Source organism: Carcharodon carcharias, chromosome 21 (genome assembly GCF_017639515.1).
Source record: "Carcharodon carcharias isolate sCarCar2 chromosome 21, sCarCar2.pri, whole genome shotgun sequence".
Lineage (NCBI taxonomy): Eukaryota > Metazoa > Chordata > Chondrichthyes > Lamniformes > Lamnidae > Carcharodon > Carcharodon carcharias.
This window is the reverse complement of record NC_054487.1, coordinates 13,453,300-13,472,696: the sequence shown is the minus strand read 5'-3', so window position 1 is coordinate 13,472,696 and position 19,397 is coordinate 13,453,300. Positions and strand designations below refer to the sequence as shown.

The 19,397-nt window shown below is 46.4% G+C and overlaps 1 protein-coding gene across 12 annotated transcripts in view; it reads left to right on the top strand.

The window, feature by feature from the left end:
• LOC121293089 overlaps nt 1–19,397 on the top strand; it is a 219,927-nt gene that overhangs the window by 185,391 nt on the left and 15,139 nt on the right. For 8 of the 12 annotated variants that reach the window (XM_041215688.1, XM_041215699.1, XM_041215693.1 and 5 more), the window contains 6 exons: nt 1,133–1,270; nt 1,571–1,606; nt 2,685–2,723; nt 5,238–5,276; nt 17,139–17,276; nt 17,579–17,614. In XM_041215688.1, the coding sequence (XP_041071622.1) occupies nt 1,133–1,270; nt 1,571–1,606; nt 2,685–2,723; nt 5,238–5,276; nt 17,139–17,276; nt 17,579–17,614 (426 nt within the window). The remainder of the gene's footprint in view (nt 1–1,132; nt 1,271–1,570; nt 1,607–2,684; nt 2,724–5,237; nt 5,277–17,138; nt 17,277–17,578; nt 17,615–19,397) is intronic. The other 4 variants (XM_041215695.1, XM_041215689.1, XM_041215697.1 and 1 more) reach the window with 4 other exon arrangements.

The window sequence follows — 19,397 nt, the reverse complement described above, 5'->3', positions numbered from 1 at the left end:
CGACCTGGGTTAACAGCAATAAAACAGATTCCATGAGCAAACAAAGCTGGCTGTAAACTGTCCTGTGTTAGATGTTAATTATGATTTTGGCCACTGGAGATCCGGTAAAATGACTGCCATATTCTTTAGGAAAGGTAAATCTGGAAAATCTCTCCTGAGCCCTCTCTGAAGACTTGAATGCTTTTCAGTGCACTGTGAGGCCTGAAGAATACTAGCTAGAGGAGGAGGCAGCCTCAGCATATTCATTCGACTGAGCCATTTGTTAAGCTGCAAACTGTACAATTAATACACAAGCATTAACTAACTCTCCTCTTAAACACCAACCTCTAAACTGTTTTTTTGTTTTAATTAGATCCAGTAAAGATGTCACAACCCCCACTTACCCAGAAGACCCTATAGTTTCCCTCTGCAGTAATCACTTGCTATTCTAATCTTTATAATGAGAACGTGCATTTGTGTAGCACCTTTAATATCCAGAGGTTCTTCACATGAGTGTAATTGGAGAAAACAATTGACACCAAGCTAAAGAAGGGGATACTAGGACAGGAAATCAAATGTTTGGTCAAAAAGGTAGTCTATAATGAGGAGAGTTTTATGGATGGATTACCAGAGCTTAAGGCCAAGACGGCAGATGATACAGCCACCGGTTGTGGAGGGAAATGAATGGGGGATGCACAGGAGGGCAGGATTCGACTTACAGAGAATTAATAGAAGCCCTTGCAATATTTATTCATTGGAATGATCCTTACTGCCACCTTCATACCATCTATCATCAGCTACAGAACTCAGGGATGCCCCGCCAACCCCACGGCCCCTCTCCCCCCCTACCCCCAGTCCTGGAACAGGCCAGGGGCCTTTTTAAAAATATCAAGAAGGATTATTCAATGTGCTGGAACAGGTTTGGTGAGTTAGGAGTGAAATAACCAGGAAAAAGCTGAAAGCTCAGCAGGCCCATCAATAAAAGAGGACAGGCAGATCAGTGTGTGGAGTGGAAAGTCTTTGTTATTTTAAGAAGTGATGTATTGACTGTCCCACAGTGGCTAACACAATCCATGCTTGTGTAATTGTGTATGGTGCCAGTCATAGACTATATTAAGCTTTCAACATCACCTTTCGCCACCTCCACCTTTAGGAATTCCACTGGCTTAGCCCCGACCAGCTCAGTGCAAGCTGCCATGATACAGAATGGCATGGTGCAGAATCGATTTGTTCAGACTGACCCGATATGGAATGAATCAGTCCAGACTGGTACGATGCAATCTGACAGCAGGTATGTTTGTCAACCAGCTTCAAAATGTCAGCTTCAGCAGTTTGTTAACCGAGGATGTTTTAATTTGGTTTGGTGGGTTCAAGCGTGAAGAGAAACTGAACACAACAAGCAGAGTGTTTGTCTTCCCTCTCTCTCAGGGCACAGTCCTTTGCTGCTATTCTCTGCCCATTTCATCTTTACTCCTGTCTGTCTCCCTATGTAACTTGTGAATCAGGTGATCTGAGATAGTAGAAATTTCTTTTTGTCTGCTTTTATGAACACAGTTTTTTAATAAGTGTTGCTTTCTGTGTTGTCTTTCAGATTCAGTGATACATCTAATTTGGTTGAGTCAATAAGGTAAGTACACTGTACATAAACCCACTTATTTAATGTTTCGGCCCTGAAAATGCCCAGTCTGCCTCAGAATACCCTGGAAGGGCAAGGTATCTCAAAAATTTGAGCAACAGGCGAAGCTAGTTGTTTCACACTGCTACTATGCAGTAGCAACACAAATGGCATTCGCCACTAACAGGATGCTGCCATCAAGCCAAAGCGACGTTCTGCCTATCACACAAATGAGTGATGTGGTATATGAATTTCAGTGCCAGTGTGATGCTAGATATGTAGGCCATACGTCCCAAAGACTGGCAGATCGTATCAAACAGCATATCCCTTCCATTGTTTGCAACAGGCAGGGTACAGACCGTACTCAACCAGCCCATGCTTGCAAAACTCACAACACAGTGTAATATTAGATGTGATTCTGCGATTGGACAACATTTTTTAAATAATCCTCAGTGTGCTAAGAATTATGCTGACAACTAATTTAAGATTATCAGTCGGGTTTGCAGTGTGGGGCATTTTCTTGTACTAGAAGCGACATCTATTAATATACAGGGCACTGTTCTTTGCAGACAGAAAGAACATGTACACTCATTGTGCCCTTTTCAGCTAAACAACATAAGTGACAGCCATTCGCTAGTTCATTCCTCCAGGCAATGCCTTGACCAATCAAAGTCAAGCTGCTTGCTTTAAATTTCAAACAATGCTTGGCGATTAACAATCAGTCAATTCTCCATGGCAATGCCTCTATGAATCAGAGGCCACCTGCCAACCAATCAGCACTCTATTCTCATACAGAATAAATTGTTGTTCACTTTACATTGGTATCCTTGCAAATTGTCCAGATGAGTGCAAAAAAAAGCTTCAACAAAAAAAAATCTTATTTTCAGCAATACTCAAGTTCTGACCACCTAACAACTACTTCCTGTTGTCATGATTTCTATCATCTTAAGTTATTGTAAATTTCTATTGAAGTTTAGAAACTTTTGTAGAAGTGTTTTCCATTCAGCCTCGCTATGGTGACTGTTACAATGTAGTTACAAGTCCTGGCATATGGTAGCTCTTATCTGACTTGTTGCACTTTCTTGATTAGGACAAGGGGAACAGAAAACTGGAATCCTTCTCACAGATGGTATAAATTGACATAAACAAGGCAGCCAAACTAGATAAGTACCCCATTCCAAGGATAGTTGACTTATATGCAAAGCTAGCTGAAGGCAAATCATGTACAATTGGATATGAGCCATGCTTACCAACAATTAGAGCTGGATAGAATGTCTAGAGGATACGTAACTATCAACATATACAAGGGTTTTTATCAGTATACTCGCCTACCCTTTGGAGTATCATCTGCATGTGCAATCTTCCAAAGGACAATGGAGATTCTTTTGCAAGGACTTGGCCGAGTGGTAGTGTACCTAGATGATGTTCTGAACACAGGATCAACCGAGACCGAACACTTACCCAACCCGGAGGAGGTGCTAGGAAGATTCATTGAAGCCTGCGTACGATTAAAGAAAGAAAAATGTACATTCCAAGTGCCGGAAGTTACTTACCAGGGTCACAGGGTGGACACCATGGGTTTGCATCTGATAGAATAGAAAGTTAGCTGTATCTGCAACAGGGAAATTGATGTGGACAAGGCATAGAAGGTTTTTCTCTCTCATTGGTTCCCTCGCCATCTGCCACAGACCCAGTCTAGCAGCTATGTCACTTAGGACACAGCCAGCTCAGTCAGTAGTGGTGCTTCAGAGCCACTCTTGGGAGAGGGCATTGAAGCACCCCACCTAGAGTGCATTCTGTGCCCTTGCCACCCTCAGTGCTTCTTCCAGTTGGTGTTCAACTTGCAGGAGCACTGATTCCTCACCTGAGGGAGGGAAATAGGTGATAATCAGGAGGAGTTTTTCTTGCCCATGTTTGACCTGTTGCCATGAGACTTCATGGGGTCTGGAGTCAATGTTGAGGACTCCCTCCTGACTGTATGCCACTCTGCTGCCACCTCTAGTGAATTTGTCCTGCCAGTGGGACAGGACATACCCAGAAATAGTGATGATGGTGTCTGGGACATTGTTTGTAAGGTATGATTTGGTGAATATAACTATGCCAGGCTGTTGCTTGACTAGTCGATGGAACAGCTCTCCAAATTTTGGGACAAGCCCCAGGAGGATTTATAGACAGGGCTGGGTGTGCCATTGTTGCTTCCGGTGCCTGGGTTGATGCTGGGTGGTCTGTCCAGTTTATTCCTCATTCTGTGATATTCTGATATTGTCGAGATAATACCCCTAAAATATGAGATTAAATTCCTCATATTCTAATCCTAACTGCCTCCCTTTTACAACTTTGACAATTTATCTTTATATTTCTTGCTTGTTTACTCTCATTCTGTTTTCTCTCACTTCAATTTCTTGGTCATCCTTTGTTGATTTTCAGAACCCTGTGCCTCTCAATCCTCAGCCACCTTCTTCATTTTGACAAGATTGTGAGCCTGCTCTTTTAACCTAATGCTATCCTTAAATTCTCTAGTTAACCATGACAGGACCACATTTCCTGTGGAGTCTTTATTCTTCATGGGAATGTATATTTGTTGAGAATTATTTCTTTCAATATTTGCCATTGTTTATGCACGCTCTTATCTTTTAACCTAATTTTCCAGTCTGCTTGAGTCAACTCACTGCTCACACATTATTGGCATTGTTTAAGTTTAAAACCCTAGCTTCAGACTTAACCACACCACCGTCAAACTCCACATGAAATTTTATCATATAGTGATCACTCTTCCCCATAGGATCCTGTCCTCCTCCTCCTCTTTCAGGTTTCATGCCCTAAGAGGGCATTACCAACCACGCATTTCCATTGATTTGGTCTGTGATTATGCTTGGCAAAATACTACAGTGGTTTGCTGTTGCCTTCTGCAGTATGGCTGACCAGAAAACTCTCCCACTGTTACCACCTGCCATCAGGACAATTGGAAGGACTTACAGACAGATAATCAATCTTCCTTGGTCATCAAGTCCTGAAGTAGGATTTGAATCAGAGCTTCTGGCCCAGAGGTAGGTACGCTACCACTGTGCCACAAGTTCTTCCTACAGAGGATCCTTTACCATCAGGTTACTCATTAACCTTTTCTCATTATACTTTACAACCTTGACTAATTGTTTCTTCTCCTTGTGTGTGAAAGTTGACTTCAAATAAATTCCAGTAAGGAATTCCTTACATTCATTAAGCCATGATGCAGAAGTAGCAACTTGAAGATAAAAAAAATTGAAATTAAAGTTTTAATTAAAAGCTGACCAGTAAAGGGACTGGGTTTCTTTTTCAGAATTTATACAATGTGTTCTTACTATATTGAGGCAAAATGAGAGCTTACAAGGGATGGAGCGTCACTGATTTTCCCCAAACCCCCACTATTCTCCTGACTGTACTCTTTCCAAATAGGACAATAGAATACCACACGGAGAAAATGCACCCATTATTTTAGGGATTGGGGTCAGCAGAAACGCTCCAAAATTCTCCCTATTACTTCAGGAGAGCTCTGAAGATAGGTCCAGAGTTCAAAGGATGTGCAGGCTAAATAAGCTAAAGGAGTCTCTCTTTCCCCATCCCCTCACAGAACATGTTTCTAACATGGCTTTCATTGATGTTTCAGGAGCAAATCATCAACAAGTTTCCTTCAGTCTACCAGCAGGTACGTGATTTGTCAGCCTCCTTTTTTTTATCATTTTTGTAGCAATTCTCAAACTAGCTCCAACAATCATATACCCTCTTGTCCTGCTGCCCTGTGATATTGGTTCACCTCATATTCTCTATCACGTTAGGTATCGTGAATACCTCTGGAGAATCCTCTCAGTCATATTTCTATTAAAAACCGAATAGCTAGTGCTCATCTGGCTATCCGCTCATATCTCCATCTCGAATATCGGAGATCAACCTCTTTACTCACCACTGCACTGCTCAAATTTGGATGGTTCCTCTCTGATACTATAACCAGGACTGTATGTAGTCCAGCAGTTCAGCCTGAACATGATATTTACTTGAGTGAAGCTGTCAATTTGGTGGAAAACAGACTTTAAAGTTATCAGTCTGGGTGGGATTCTGTAACTGCCAGGGTAAAATAAAGGAGGTGGGATCCAATACACTAACGCTCAGCAGCACCTGATTGAATGCGCTAACATTAAAAGAGCCTCAGGGTTATTTGAAGCTCCTAATCTCAGGCAACGATCTGATATCGGTGGATTGCGAATACTTCACTCCTGTGACATTAGAAAATTCAGTGTTGACTTTCTGATGGTTTTCAGAGGGGAGTTTGCTATCACTGAACCACAGCTGATTAACTACTGCTCATCCTCCTAACTCACTGTGCCTTCAATATCCCTTTTTTCTCATCTATCTGCTTCCCTTTTAAACGTATACAACTTTCATTTGTATAGAAAATATAAATAAAAAATACCTGGAAAAACTCAGCAGGTCTGGCAGCATCTGTGGAGAAGAACACAGTTAACGTTTCGAGTCCGTATGACTCTTCAACAGAACTAAGTAAAAATAGAAAAGAGGTGAAATATAAGCTGGTTTAAGGGGTGGGGTGGGTAGAGCTGGACAGAGGGCCAGTGATAGGTGGAGATAGCCAAAAGGTGTCATAGACAAAAAGACAAAGAGGTGTTGAAGGTGGTGATATTATCTAAGGAATGTGCTAATTAAGGGTAGAAAGCAGGACAACAAGGTACAGATAGCCCTAGTGAGGGTGGGGTGAAGGAATCAAAATAGGTTAAAAGGTAGAGATAAAACAATGGATGGAAATACATTTAAAAATAATGGAAATAGGTGGGAAAAGAAAAATCTATATAAATTATTGGAAAAAAAGGGGGGATCGCAAAGGGGATAGGAATGGAGGAGAGAGTTCATGATCTAAAATTGTTGAACTCAATATTCAGTCTGGAAGGCTGTAAAATGCCTAGTCGGAAGATGAGGTGCTGTTCCTCCAGTTTGTGTTGAGCTTCACTGGAACAATGCAGCAGGCCAAGGACAGACATGTGGGCATGAGAGCAGGGTGGAGTGTTGAAATGGGTAAGCAACAGGGAGGTCTTGGTCATGCTTGCGGACAGACCGAAGGTGTTCTGCAAAGCGGTCACCCAGTCTGCGTTTGGTCTCTCCAATGTAGAGAAAATCGCATTGGGAGCAATGAATGCAGTAGACTAAATTGAGGAAAGTGCAAATGAAATGCTGCTTCACTTGAAAGGAATGTTTGGGCCCTTGGATGGTGAGGAGAGGAGAAGTAAAGGGGCCGGTGTTGCACCTTCTGCGGTTGCATGGGAAGGTGCCGTGGGAGGGGGTTGAGGTGTAGGGGATGATGGAGGAGTGGACCAGGGTGTCCTGGAGGGAACGATCCCTGCGGAATGCCGCCAGGGAGGTGAAGGGAAGATGTGTTTGGTGGTGGCATCATGCTGGAGTTGGCGGAAATGACGGAGGATGATCCTTTGAATGCGGAGACTGGTGGGGTGATAAGTGAGGACAAGGGGGACCCTATCATGTTTCTGGGAGGGAGAGTAAGGTGTGAGGGCAGATGGGTGGGAGATGGGCTGGACACAGTTGAGGGCCCTGTCAACCACCATGTGTGGAAAACCTCAGTTAAGGAAGAAGGAAGACCTGTCAGAGGAACTGTTTTTGCATCATCAGAACAGATGCGACGGAGGCAAAGGAACTGAGAGAATGGGATGGAGTCCTTACAGGAAGTGGGGTGTGAGGAGCTGTTGTCGAGGTAGCTGTGGGAGTCGGTAGGCTTGTAATGGATATTGATGGACAGTCTATCACCAGAAATTGAGACGGAGAGGTCAAGGAAGGGAAGGGAATTGTCAGAGATGGACCATGTGAAAATGATGGACGGGCGGAAAATGGAAGCAAAATTAATAAATTTTTCCAGGTCCAGACGAGAGCATGAAGCAGCACCGAAGTAATCATCGATGTACCGGAGAAAGAGTTGTGGGAGGGGGCCGGAGTAGGACTGGAACAAGGAATGTTCCACATACCCCATAAAGAGACAGGCATAACTGGGACCCATGCAGGTACCCATAGCCACACTTTTTATTTGGAGAAAGTGAGAGGAGTTAAAGGAGAAATTGTTCACTGTGAGAACAAGTTTAGCCAAACGGAGGAGAGTAGTGGTGGATGGGGATTGTTCGGGCCTCTGTTTGAGGAAGAAGTGGACAGCCATCAGATCATCCTGGTGGGGGATGGAGGTGTAGAGGGATTGGACGTCCATGGTGAAGAGGAGGCGGTTGGGGCCAGGGAACTGGAAATTGTTGATATGATGTAGGGTGTCAGAGGAATCATGGGTGTAGGTGGGAAGTGACTGGACAAGGGGAGAGAGAATGGAGTCAAGATAACGAGAAATGAGTTCCGTGGGGCAGGAACAGGCTGACACGATCGGTCTGCCGGGAAGTCCTGTTTGTGGATTTTGGGTTGGAGGTAGAAGTGGGCCATCCGAGGTTGGGAGACTGAGAGGTTGGAAGCTGTGGAAGGAAGATCTCCAGAGGAGATGAGGTCATTAACAGTCCTGGAAACAATGGCTTGATGTTCAGTGGTAGGGTCATGGTCCAGGGGGAGGTAGGAGTAAGTGTCTGCGAGTTGACGCTCAGCCTCTGCGAGGTAGAGGTCAGTGCGCCAGACAACAACAGCACCACCCTTGTCAGCGGGTTTCATGACAATGTCAGGGTTGGACCTGAGAGAACGGAGTGCAGCAAGTTCAGAGAGAGACAGGTTAGAATGGGTGAGAGGAGCAGAGAAATTGAGGCGACTAATGTCACGCCGACAGTTCTCAATGAAAAGATCAAGAGGAGGTAAGAATCCAGAGGGAGGGGTCCAGGTGGAGGGAGAATATTGGAGGTGGGTGAAAGGATCCGTTGAACGGGGAGAGGACTCCTGCCCAAAGAAGTGAGCACGGAGGTGAAGGCGGCCGAAGAAGAGTTCAGCATCGTGCCGAGCCCGAAATTCATTGAGATGAGGGCGTAAGGGTATGAAACTAAGTCCTTTGCTGAGCACTGAACGTTCAGCATCGGAGAGGGGAAGGTCAGGGGGTATGGTGAATACACGGCCGGAGCTGGGATTGGAAGACGGGATGGGGCCAGAGGGACAGGCAAGGGTGGAGGGTCCTGGTGTTGGTGTCGATGAGTTGTTGAAGCTTGCGTTCCTTTGCACCTGAAAGAAAGAGACAAAGTTTCTTGTTGAGGCGTCGGATGAGATGAAGAATAAAATGAAACTGGGGGCACGCGCAGCTTAGAAAAAGGGTACGGCGGTGCTGCTGGAGGGAGAGGTTGAGTGTGTTCATATGGTGGCGCATGGTACTGAGTGTGGATCTCAGAATGCAACGAGAACAGCAGTCCGAGAAGCGTTGTATGTCCCGGCAAGATACCTGCAATTCTGGGTGGGTTCGAAACATGAGGGATGGAACTTCAGTTGAAATCCACGTGGGGTAAGTCGGAGATGGAGACAGTCACTGAGGAAGGAAATATGGCTTTTATATAGCACCTTTAACATAGCAAAAGTCCCAAGGTACTTCACAAGAGAGTTATCAAACAAAACCTGACACCAATCCATGTAAGGACAAATGAGGATCAGAGACCAAAAGATTGGTGAAAAGGGTAGGTTTTAGGGAGCATCTTCACAGAAAGGGAGGGCGGGAATTCCAGAATTTAGGGTGTTGGCAGCTAAAGGCACGGCCATCAATGATGGAGCAATAAAAATCCGGGATGCTCAAGAATTGGAAGAGCACAGAGCTCTTGGAGGTTTGTAAGGCTGGAGGAGTTACAGAGATAGGGAAATGTATAAGATAAATGACAAAAATAAAATACAAAGAGCGATGGGCGCCCCTGTACAGAGCTAGCACTGTGCCAGATTGCTGCCTAGGCAGCCTCTGATTCGCCCGTTCAGGCTTTCAGTAACCCGGGTGCCGTATTTAAAGGCCACCCCTGCACAGAGCCAGCTCTCTCTGAGGCATCGGAAGCTGCTGCAAAGTCGTGGCTGACAAAGGGAGGAAACGTGCTGCCCCAAATTTAGCGACACCTCTCTCGGGCACCTACTGGATGTGTGGAGGCCGACTGTTGAATCCTCTAACCCCAGTCTGGATGAAGACCAGCAAGCAAGGCCACCAATTCAGCATGATAGATGGTGGCAGTGGTGAACACTAACACCCTCCAGAAGAGGACAGCCACCCAGTGCCAGAAGAGGATGAATGATCTCCTCCATTCTGCCAGGATAAGTCACTTTTCTCTTCACTCTCAACTCTCACACTTACAAACCCATCACACATCCACAGAGATCTTACTCACTGCCAGTTCACAATCTGGTCAGCACATCGCACTGCCTGATTCACAACAGGCGGTGACAGAGACTTCCCAGGTTTCTGGCACTCGGAGGACTGCTGGAGAGCAGAAATTTGCTCAGTCCAAGTCAGATCAGGAGCCTCTGGACTCAGGGACATCAGGAAGGCTGTCCGCTGCACTCCTCAGGTTGCAAGGCTTGATGGACGAGTCAGTCCGCCTTCACTCTGAGTTTATAGCACCAGTATGCCAACATACCGAGGTCAACACTGGTAGGATGACAGCTGCCATGGAGATCTTAGTCCAAGACATTGGCCCTGCACTGCTGCATGAGCTGAACTCCATCGCTGATGCCATAGTTGCATCCAGCAGTGTCAACGCACAAGGGAAAGGGCAGCTCAATGTCATTCTAGCTCCCCCAAAAAGGAGTCAGCCAGTGGTCCTTGGGCACCCATTGGGAGGAAGATAAGCAGGTGCACACTCCAGGGCCATCCATCCAGGTGACGCTGGGAGTGTCGAGCCCATCCAAATCCCCTCTTCCTATGACCTCAGCAGCTCCAGCTCCACAGGCTGAGGAGGGTGTTACTGCTACACACCAGGACCACAAAAGCAGGCCGGGGCCCTCCAAGTCTTAGCCCTCCAGAGGACGCCCGCCAAAGTCATCGCAGACAGGACGTAGCAGTCAGCAGGTTACCTCCACCTCGCTGTGGACACCCAGGGAGCACCAAGGTGTAACAGCAGAGTTAGGAAGGTAAAGAAGTTGTTATTGAACCGCCTGGGCATGGCTGTTAATCACTTGTATTGAATGTTCACTATTGTAAATAAAGTCCCAAGATTGGCTGCTGCCTATGGCTCCTTGTTATGATGAGCAGTGCTCGTGTCACTCAGATGTGAAACCTTGGTTCCTGCACAAGATAAAAGCAGGTGTCTCAGTCCAGGGTCTCTTCCCTGTGCAGTGTGTAACTTTCAGACCAATCTGATGGCCCAGTTTCACACTCACTGGACACATTACTGTTGCATGCACCTTGATGGTGCTCATCATTGCTGCCAGAATGTCATGGACAGGTGTCACAGAGTTCCATCATTCTCTCTGCGTGCTCTCAGCACCTTTAAGATGGGGATGGCCCCCGTCACTTCAGCATCTGTGACCAGTGATGCTGTGTTCCTGAAGGGGGTCAAGTGCTGAAGACTGACAAAGGATCAGATGCATTTAAAGTTTCACAGTTGCAGCTCCATGATATGACCCTGATCACAGAGTGCAAACGAGCTGCCCTCAGCCAGGCAGGAGTCAGGCTTTCACAGATGCAAGGTGAGGATGTCAGGACTGTCCTCACTGCATCTTGTCATCATCATCATCCTGGAATCTAATGACTATTAAGGCCCCCGCTGTGTCTCCATGACATGAGCCTGAATGCTGAAGGTATGTGCGCCACCATCAGCCACACAGGAGTCATATATTCACAGATGCAAGGTGAGGATGTCAGGACTGTCCTCACTGAATCTCGTCATCATCCTCCGTGAATCTTGCAGCTACAAGGGCCTCCTGAGCGCGCCTGCCTCATCTGGCCAGTGCAATGGCCTCATTGCCGGCACCATCACCTTCAATGACCTCATCATGTTCATCCCCTTCGATGTCCTCCTCATTGGAGGATATGTGCAGCTCCTCCATACCCTCCTCAGCCAGGTCCTTCCCCTTTACTGCCTCAGGTTCTGTAGCTCAGCAAATGAAGATGATATGTGACACCCTCTGCAGACTGTATTGCAGTGCTCCACCACACCTGTCGAGGCACCAGAACCTCATTTTCAAAATGTCTATCATTTGCTCCACCAAAGTCAAGGTTGCAGCATGAGCCTTGTCACACCGTCTCTCTGCTGCAGCCTGAGGCTGCCGCACTCACATCATCAGTCACGTCCTCTTTGGTAGCCCTTGTCCCCGAGGAGCCAACTCTGCAGCCTCTGTGGACCCTGGAAGATGTCGGGGATCTGAGACCTGTTAAGTATGTAGTTGTTGTGGACAGTCCCTGGGAATCGTGTGCAGACCTGCAGGATGCAATTGTGGTGGTCGCACACCAGCTAAACATTCAGCCCTGGCAGTTGACGTAGTTGACTGCTTATCACCATGGAGATCTAAGTGAGTGCAGTAGATGGCACCTGTGAAAAACCTGAAATCTGGGCAAATCCCAGCAATCTAGCATCCTGGCTTTCCTGATCCCAGGCAAACTGCGCAACGTCCTGTGCCTTTGCAAGGATGGCATCCATCACAGTTACCTCTTGGATACACCAGTGTGGAGGCTTGTGAGATCCTGCACTGGTCACCTGTGGAGCCCTTGAAGGAGCCACTAGTGTAAAAATTGAGCACCGTGGCCACTTTCACAGCCACTGGCAGTGGATGCCCTCCATGTCCCCATGGCACCAACTCCAGCAGATGGCAGAGGTGACTGACCAGTTCCCTAAACATGCACAGTCTTAAGTGACACTGGGCCTCAGTCATCTGCAGGAATTGACAGGTACCGTCTATGGACCCTGGGACCAGTGAGGCACCTATGAGGGCTGACTGTGGATCTTCAGCTGCATGCGCATAGACCCTGCCACCTCTTCATCTTGAGGGAGCTGCTCCTCCCTTTGCTAAGCCAGGCGCCTCTGCCACTCTCTTCTTCTCTTCTGGTCTGTAAGCCATGAGGCGTACTGCTAAATCACCAGGCTCCATGTTTCTGATGTTCTCCTGCTGCAGGGTCAGAGAGACACCGGGGTTAGCATGTGTCCGAAGAACCTCTCTTGGTTAAGTCTGAAGGCCCCTTCACGTGTCCAGTAGAGTGCTGGCCACCACTTGGATGGTCAGTGTGTATTGCATTCGCCCCACTCCATTTGACCGATTGGCAGCAGCATTTCTCATTGAACTGCATGCTGTACTCTCAGCTCAGGTGCAGGCATTCTCCTAACCTGCACTGCAAGGCTGCCCCGTTAGCTTGAACCACAATGGACACTGGGCCAAACCTGAATAAAGACATTGCAAGGGGGCTTTGAGCACCTCCACCAGTGAATGTGCCATGGCCACCTTCCGCAAGGGGATTGGACAACTTGCCCAGTCAGCCAATTCCTCTGCTGCTCCTCAAAACACACATTAATTCACAGTCTGTGCCCGAGGGGTGAAAAATCCTGGAGCATTTGGTGGCACTTTCATGCTCTGGTGTTACTTGAGTGGGCAGAAAACTTCAGAGGCCCTGCTCCAAGCATGTTAATGGAGCTGCAGCTGAACGGTCTCAGCTGCAGAAGAATGTTCACTTTTGAGAAACTTTTCCAAGTGCAAGGCCGCTTCCCTCACCCCCTCCCCCACCACCCGCCAACCCCCCTCGGCATATGCTTGATTCTTCCCTTCAGTCTGTCTGTGCTGCCTTGCCCCCCACCCGCTTCTGGTCTAACCCGTAATGGAGCCCTTGCCCCAGCATCACACTGAAAGCCAGCCAGGAAAAAGCGCCCTGGCCTGTGTGCTCCCTGAATGCGCGGTGCCTCTTCCTTGATGTCCTACGGGTGACACTCACGAGTGTTGCGCAAGGTTGTGTGCGCTCACCTCCGAATTCTCCTCGAAGTTCAGATCGCCAGCTGCACACCTTTTAAAGGCAGTCGTGAAGCTCGACATTCTGAAGCCACGACAACATGGGCGGTAAATTTGCCATGGGGGAGTGGTTCTGGGGAGCAGGCTTTATAATTATTGCAAATGTATTAAAATGACATTCCCAATGTGCGGTGGTGGGAAATGCGGTCTGCCATTGATGGGTGGAGCAGACAATCGCAAACAGGTTTCACGATGGTGTAAAACCGATTTTTGGCCTTCCCGCCACATTGCTCCGCGCGCACCCCCCCCACCGCCCCCCCCCACCCCCCCCCCCCCCCCCCCCCCGCCTGCCCACCATGACACCCAAAGCCAACGGGGCCGGAAAACTTTGTCCAAAGATAAATAAAGTGTGCCCATGAGCTCCCCCTGCCTGCTGGCACTTTTACCTTGAGTTAACAGCAAAAGAACATTCCATGAGCAAAACAAGTTGTCCGTAAACTGTCCTGTGTTACACAGGCCGGAATTTTAAGGTGGGGGCAGGGCCATAAAATGTGGTGAACCATTCTAAACTCCATTGACTACAGCAGGACTGTAAAATCCCACTGGTGTAAAATTTTACCCATAGTATACCCACTTATTCTGGAATTTCGTCACTGGAAATCATGTAAAATAACAGCAATATTCTTGGTCCTCCTGAAACATAAATTCCAGAGGTGAGGTGAGAGTGACTGCCCTTGCTATCAAGGCAGCAGTTGACTGAGTGTAGCACCAAGGAGCCCTAGCAAAACTGGAGTCAAGGGGAATCGGGGGGAAAACTCTCTGCTGGTTGGAGTCATACCTAGGAAAATGGAAGATGATTGTAGTGGTTGAAAGTCAATTATCTTGGTTCCAGGAGCTCACTGCAGGAGTTCCTCAAGATAGTGTCCTTGGCCCAACCATCTTCAGCTGCTTCATCAATGACATTCCTCCCATCATAAGTCAGAAGTGGGATGTTCACTGATGATAGCACAATATTCAGCATCATTCATGACTCGTCAGATACTGAAGCAGTTCATGTCCAAATGCAGCAAAATCTGGACAATATCCAGGTTTGGGCTGACAAGTGGCAAGTAACATTCGCGTCACACAATTGCCAGGCAATGACCATCTCCAACAAGAGAGAGTCTAACCATCGCCCCTTGACTTTCAATGAAATGCCCATCACTGAATCCCCCACAATCAACATCTTGGGGGTTACCATTGACCAGAAACTGAACCGGACTAGCCATATAAATACTGTGGCTACAAGAGCAGGTCAGAGGCTAGGAGTCCTGTGGAGAGTAACTCACCTCATGACTCACCAAAGCCTGTCCACCATCTACAAGGTACAAGTCAGGAGTGTGATGGAATACTCCCCACTTGCCTGGATGAGTGTAGCTGCAATAACACTCAGGAAGCACAACACAATCCAGGACAAAGCAGCCCGCTCCTTCCACAAACATTCACTCCACCACCGACTAACAGTGGCAGCAGTGTGTACCATCTGCAAGATGCACTGCAGGGACTCACCAAGGCACCTTCAACAGCACCTTCCAACACCATCTAGAAGGACAATGGCAGAAGACACATGGAACACCACCACCTGGAAGTTCCCCTCCAAGCCACTCACCATCCTGACTTGGAAATATATCGTCATTTCTTCACTGTCGCTGGGTCAAAATCCTAGAACCCCCTTCCTAACAGCACTATGGGTGTACCTACTCCACAGGGATTGTTGTGGTTTAAGAAGGCAGCTCACTACCACCTTCTCAAGGGCAATTAGGGATGGGCAATAAATGCTGGCCTAGCCAGCAATGCCCACATCCTGTGAATGAATAAAAATAAATAAGTACCTTGCCATCACACCATTGTATAAAGGCTTTACTAATGTTCACCTTGATTTACAAGTGAAATAATGCAAAAAAGCAGTAAGACACAACGAAATACTGAAGATGCTGCGTTTATAATAATTATCCCATGAGGGTTTCTGAGGAAGTCATAATAGATGGATATATGAACAAAGAATTAACACCTTCAGGAGAGTAAGTCCTCACTGGCACCCAGCTTGGTTAATATCAGTAAGAGTTTTTTCAGACCGCTGTCAAGTCCCCACATTATAATAGAATTTTAGAGGATTAAAGGATACTATTTGGACAAGCTTTGAAAAAGCTATCCAATTAGTCCCACTCACCCTCTCATTCCCCACAACATACAAGCTTTTTCTTTTCAAGTGTGTGTGTATATATATATATATATATATATATATATATATCCCATTCCCTTTTGAAAGTTAGCATTGAATCTGCTTCCACCTATCTTGTAGGCTGTACATTCCCGATCATCATAACTCATTGCATTAAAGAATTTCTCCTCTTCTCCCCATCCCTTGCTTTTTTGCTGATTATCGTAAATCTGTTCACCTCTGGTTACTGAGAGTAGAAACTATTCCTCCTTATTTACTCTGTCAAGCTCCCTCATTATTGTGAGCGCCTCTGTTAACTTTTCCCTTCACCTTCTCTGCTCTGAGGAGAACAATCCCGGCTTCTAGTTTCTCCTCATAGCCGAAGTTTCTCATCCTGGGTTTGATTCTGGTAAATCACTTCCATCCCCACTCTAGGCCTTGAACATTGCTCAGTGCACTTTCTGTGAAGACTGAAGCACCACTGCTAGCGGAAGAGTCACTCTGAGAATACATTCACACACTTGTTAACACAATGGAGTGGAAACCCACAAGCACATTCATCTTGGTTGCTTTTGGCTTTCATTAGATCTGTTGGCGACATGGCAAGCCCCACTTAGCCAGAAGACCCAAATTTGCCCCCTGCTACTCTGTTCTTTATAATGAGAACTTGCATTTGTGTAGCACCTTTAATGTAGTACAACGCCCCGAGGTTCTTCACAGGAATGTAATTGGACAAATTACTGACACCGAGCCAAATGAGATATTAGTTCAGGAAACCAAACGTTTGGTCAACAAGTTAGAATATAATGAGGAGAGGCTTAGGGAGGCAATACCAGAGCTTAGGGCCTAGATATTTGAGGAGGGGAATTTTATGGCCTCTTCCACCAGCAGGATTTTCTGTTCCGCCAAAGTCAATGGACTGCATTTTCCGGCTCCAGCTTGTACAATTCCGCCCCTGAAGACATAGTCATATGGAAGGAAGTGAATGTGGGATGTACAGGAGGGCAGGATTGAACTTGCAGAGAATAAATAGAAGCCATGAAGTGTGTTGGAATAATTATTTGTAGGAATTATCCTTACTGTCCCCTTCATACCGTCTACCATCAGCTTGCAGAACTCAGACACGCACCCCCACCCCCCCACCCCCCCACCCCCTGCCTTCCCCCTAACTCTGGCCCTTCTCCCCCCACCCTGCCCCCACTCCTGGAACAGGCCAGGGGTTGAGAAGGGTTATTCAGTGTGCTGGAACAGGTTTGGTGAGTTAGGAGTGAAATAACCAGGAAAAAGCTGAAAGCTCAGCAGGCCCATCAATAAAAGAGGACAGGCAGATCAGTGTGTGGAGTGGAAAGTCTTTGTTATTTTAAGAAGTGATGTATTGACTGTCCCACTGTGGCTGACACAATCCATGCTTGTGTAATTGTGTATGGTGCCAGTCATAGACTATATTAAGCTTTCAACATCACCTTTCTCCTCCTGCACTTTTAGGAATTCCACTGGCTTAGCCCCGACCAGCTCAGTGCAAGCTGCCATGATACAGAATGGCACGGTGCAGAATCGAATTGTTCAGACTGACCCGATATGGAATGAATCAGTCCAGACTGGTACGATGCAATCTGCCAACAGGTATGTTAGTCAACCAGCTCCAAATTGTCAGCTTCAGCAGTTTGGTAACCGAGGATGTTTTAATTTGATTTGGCGGGTTCAAGGGTAAAGAGAAACTGAACACAACAAGCAAAGTGTTTGTCTTCTCTCTTTCTCAGGGCACAGTCCTTTGCTGCTATTCTCTGCCCATTGCATCTTTACTCCTATCTGTCTTTCTATTGTAACTCTCAAAATCTGGTGATCTGAGACAGTAGAAATTTTTTTTGGCTGCTTTTACGAACACTGAATTTTTAATAAGTGTTGCTTTCTGTGTTGCCTTTCAGATTCAGTGATACATCTAATTTGGTTGAGTCAATAAGGTAAGTGCACCACAAACTCACTTATAGTCAAAAGCTTGCCTATGGCCACATTCCCTGTTATCATGATTTCAATCAGTATATGTTACTTTAAGTCTCTATGTCAATGTTTTCCATTGAATCTTGATATGACTGTCATAATGTAGTTACAGGTCCTGGCCACAAGGTAGCTCTGCACCTTGTCAAACTTGGCCACCATCTTATACCTGAGAAAAAAAATTATACTCATAGTATAGTTGAAATCTGGAGTTCTTCCCCCAAAAGGCTGTGGTTTCTTTATCAATTGGAACCTTCAAAACTGAGATTGATAGAATTTTGTTAGGTAAGAATGTCAAGGAATCTGGAGAAAAGGCAGGCAGTGGAGTTGACGGTATGGATCAGCCATGGCCTAATTGAATGGTGGAGCGGGCCTGAGAAGCTGAATGGCCCACTCCTGTTCCTGTTGCAACAACCTTGTTCAGCATTCAGAGCAAGGAGTCTGAAGGGGAGACATGGAGTGGGAGAATTGCTTTGAGAGGCTGCTGGGGGGTGGGGGTGGGGGAATGAGGTGGGGAGTGTTAGGTGAAATGCTCTCATTCTCAACCCAGCAGGAACAGATAGGTTATCCAGATAAAATGCATTAGCACAGACATGATCAGCATTTCAAGGCGCAGCACCTGACTCTTAAAGGGGCCATATTATTCCCACCACTGGGTAACCTGGCAAAGTGACCAGAAGTTGGGACACCGGGGTAGAGAAACTGGAGGAAAATGTGAACCCACTTCAAATACTTTGCATGTAACAAATTCCAAGAAAATTCCTTCTCCAGCTGCCTATGTTCGGTCATCCTGTAATTTGTGTGGCCCTACAGCTAGGAGCTGGGTGAATTTTGTGACCACAAGTATCATTAAAATCTCGCCGAGGGCCACACTTTCTGTCGATGAGCTTTATTTTCAGTTGTCATTTTTTTGTTCACACTTTTCTATCAGTGCTTACTACCTTTGAATTTGTCAGTTCCTATGTCAATATTTCCTGTTTACTTTCATTATGATGACTGTTACAGTGTTCTTACAGGCTCTGACCCCTAGCTGGATCTGAAGTCTCTGAGCTCTGTCGCAATCTTGCAGATTGATAAATCAGTGACCCAGATTAAACACAGTAGTGGTCTCTGCGTTGAGCCTTGAGGCTCCAATTAGTAATTTTTCCCCCACTCTGACATAACTCTGCTATTGAGTACTCATTGTTTTATAGACTCATAGGTGTTTACAGCACAGAAGGAGGCCATTTGGCCCATCGTGTCATAGATGTTTACAGCATAGGAAGAGGCCATTCAACCCATCGTGTCCACGCCGGTCAACAAAGATCTGACAACACTAATCCCATTTTCCAGTGCTTGGCCCATAGCCCTGGAGGTTATGGCAACGCAAGTGAATATCTAAATACTTCTTAAATGTTAGCGTTTCTGACTCAACCACCCTTTCATGCAGTGAGTTCCAGACTCCCACCATCCTCTTTATGAAAAGATTTCTTCTCAACTCCCCTCTTAGCTTTCTATCTCTTACCTTAAATCTAAATCTTCTGGTTATTGACCCCTCTACTAATGAAAAAAGTTCCTTCCTATCCACCCTATCTATGCCCCTCAAAATCTTATGGACCTCTATCAGGTCCCCTCTCAACTTTTGCTGATCTAGGGAAAACAACCTTTTTAACCTTCCACAAGTTTCCTCTCAATTCCCTGGATTTGCCCTAGATTCACACAGCTTTGAGTTTAATGAATAGCCTTTCATGTGGAACTTTATCAAAAGCC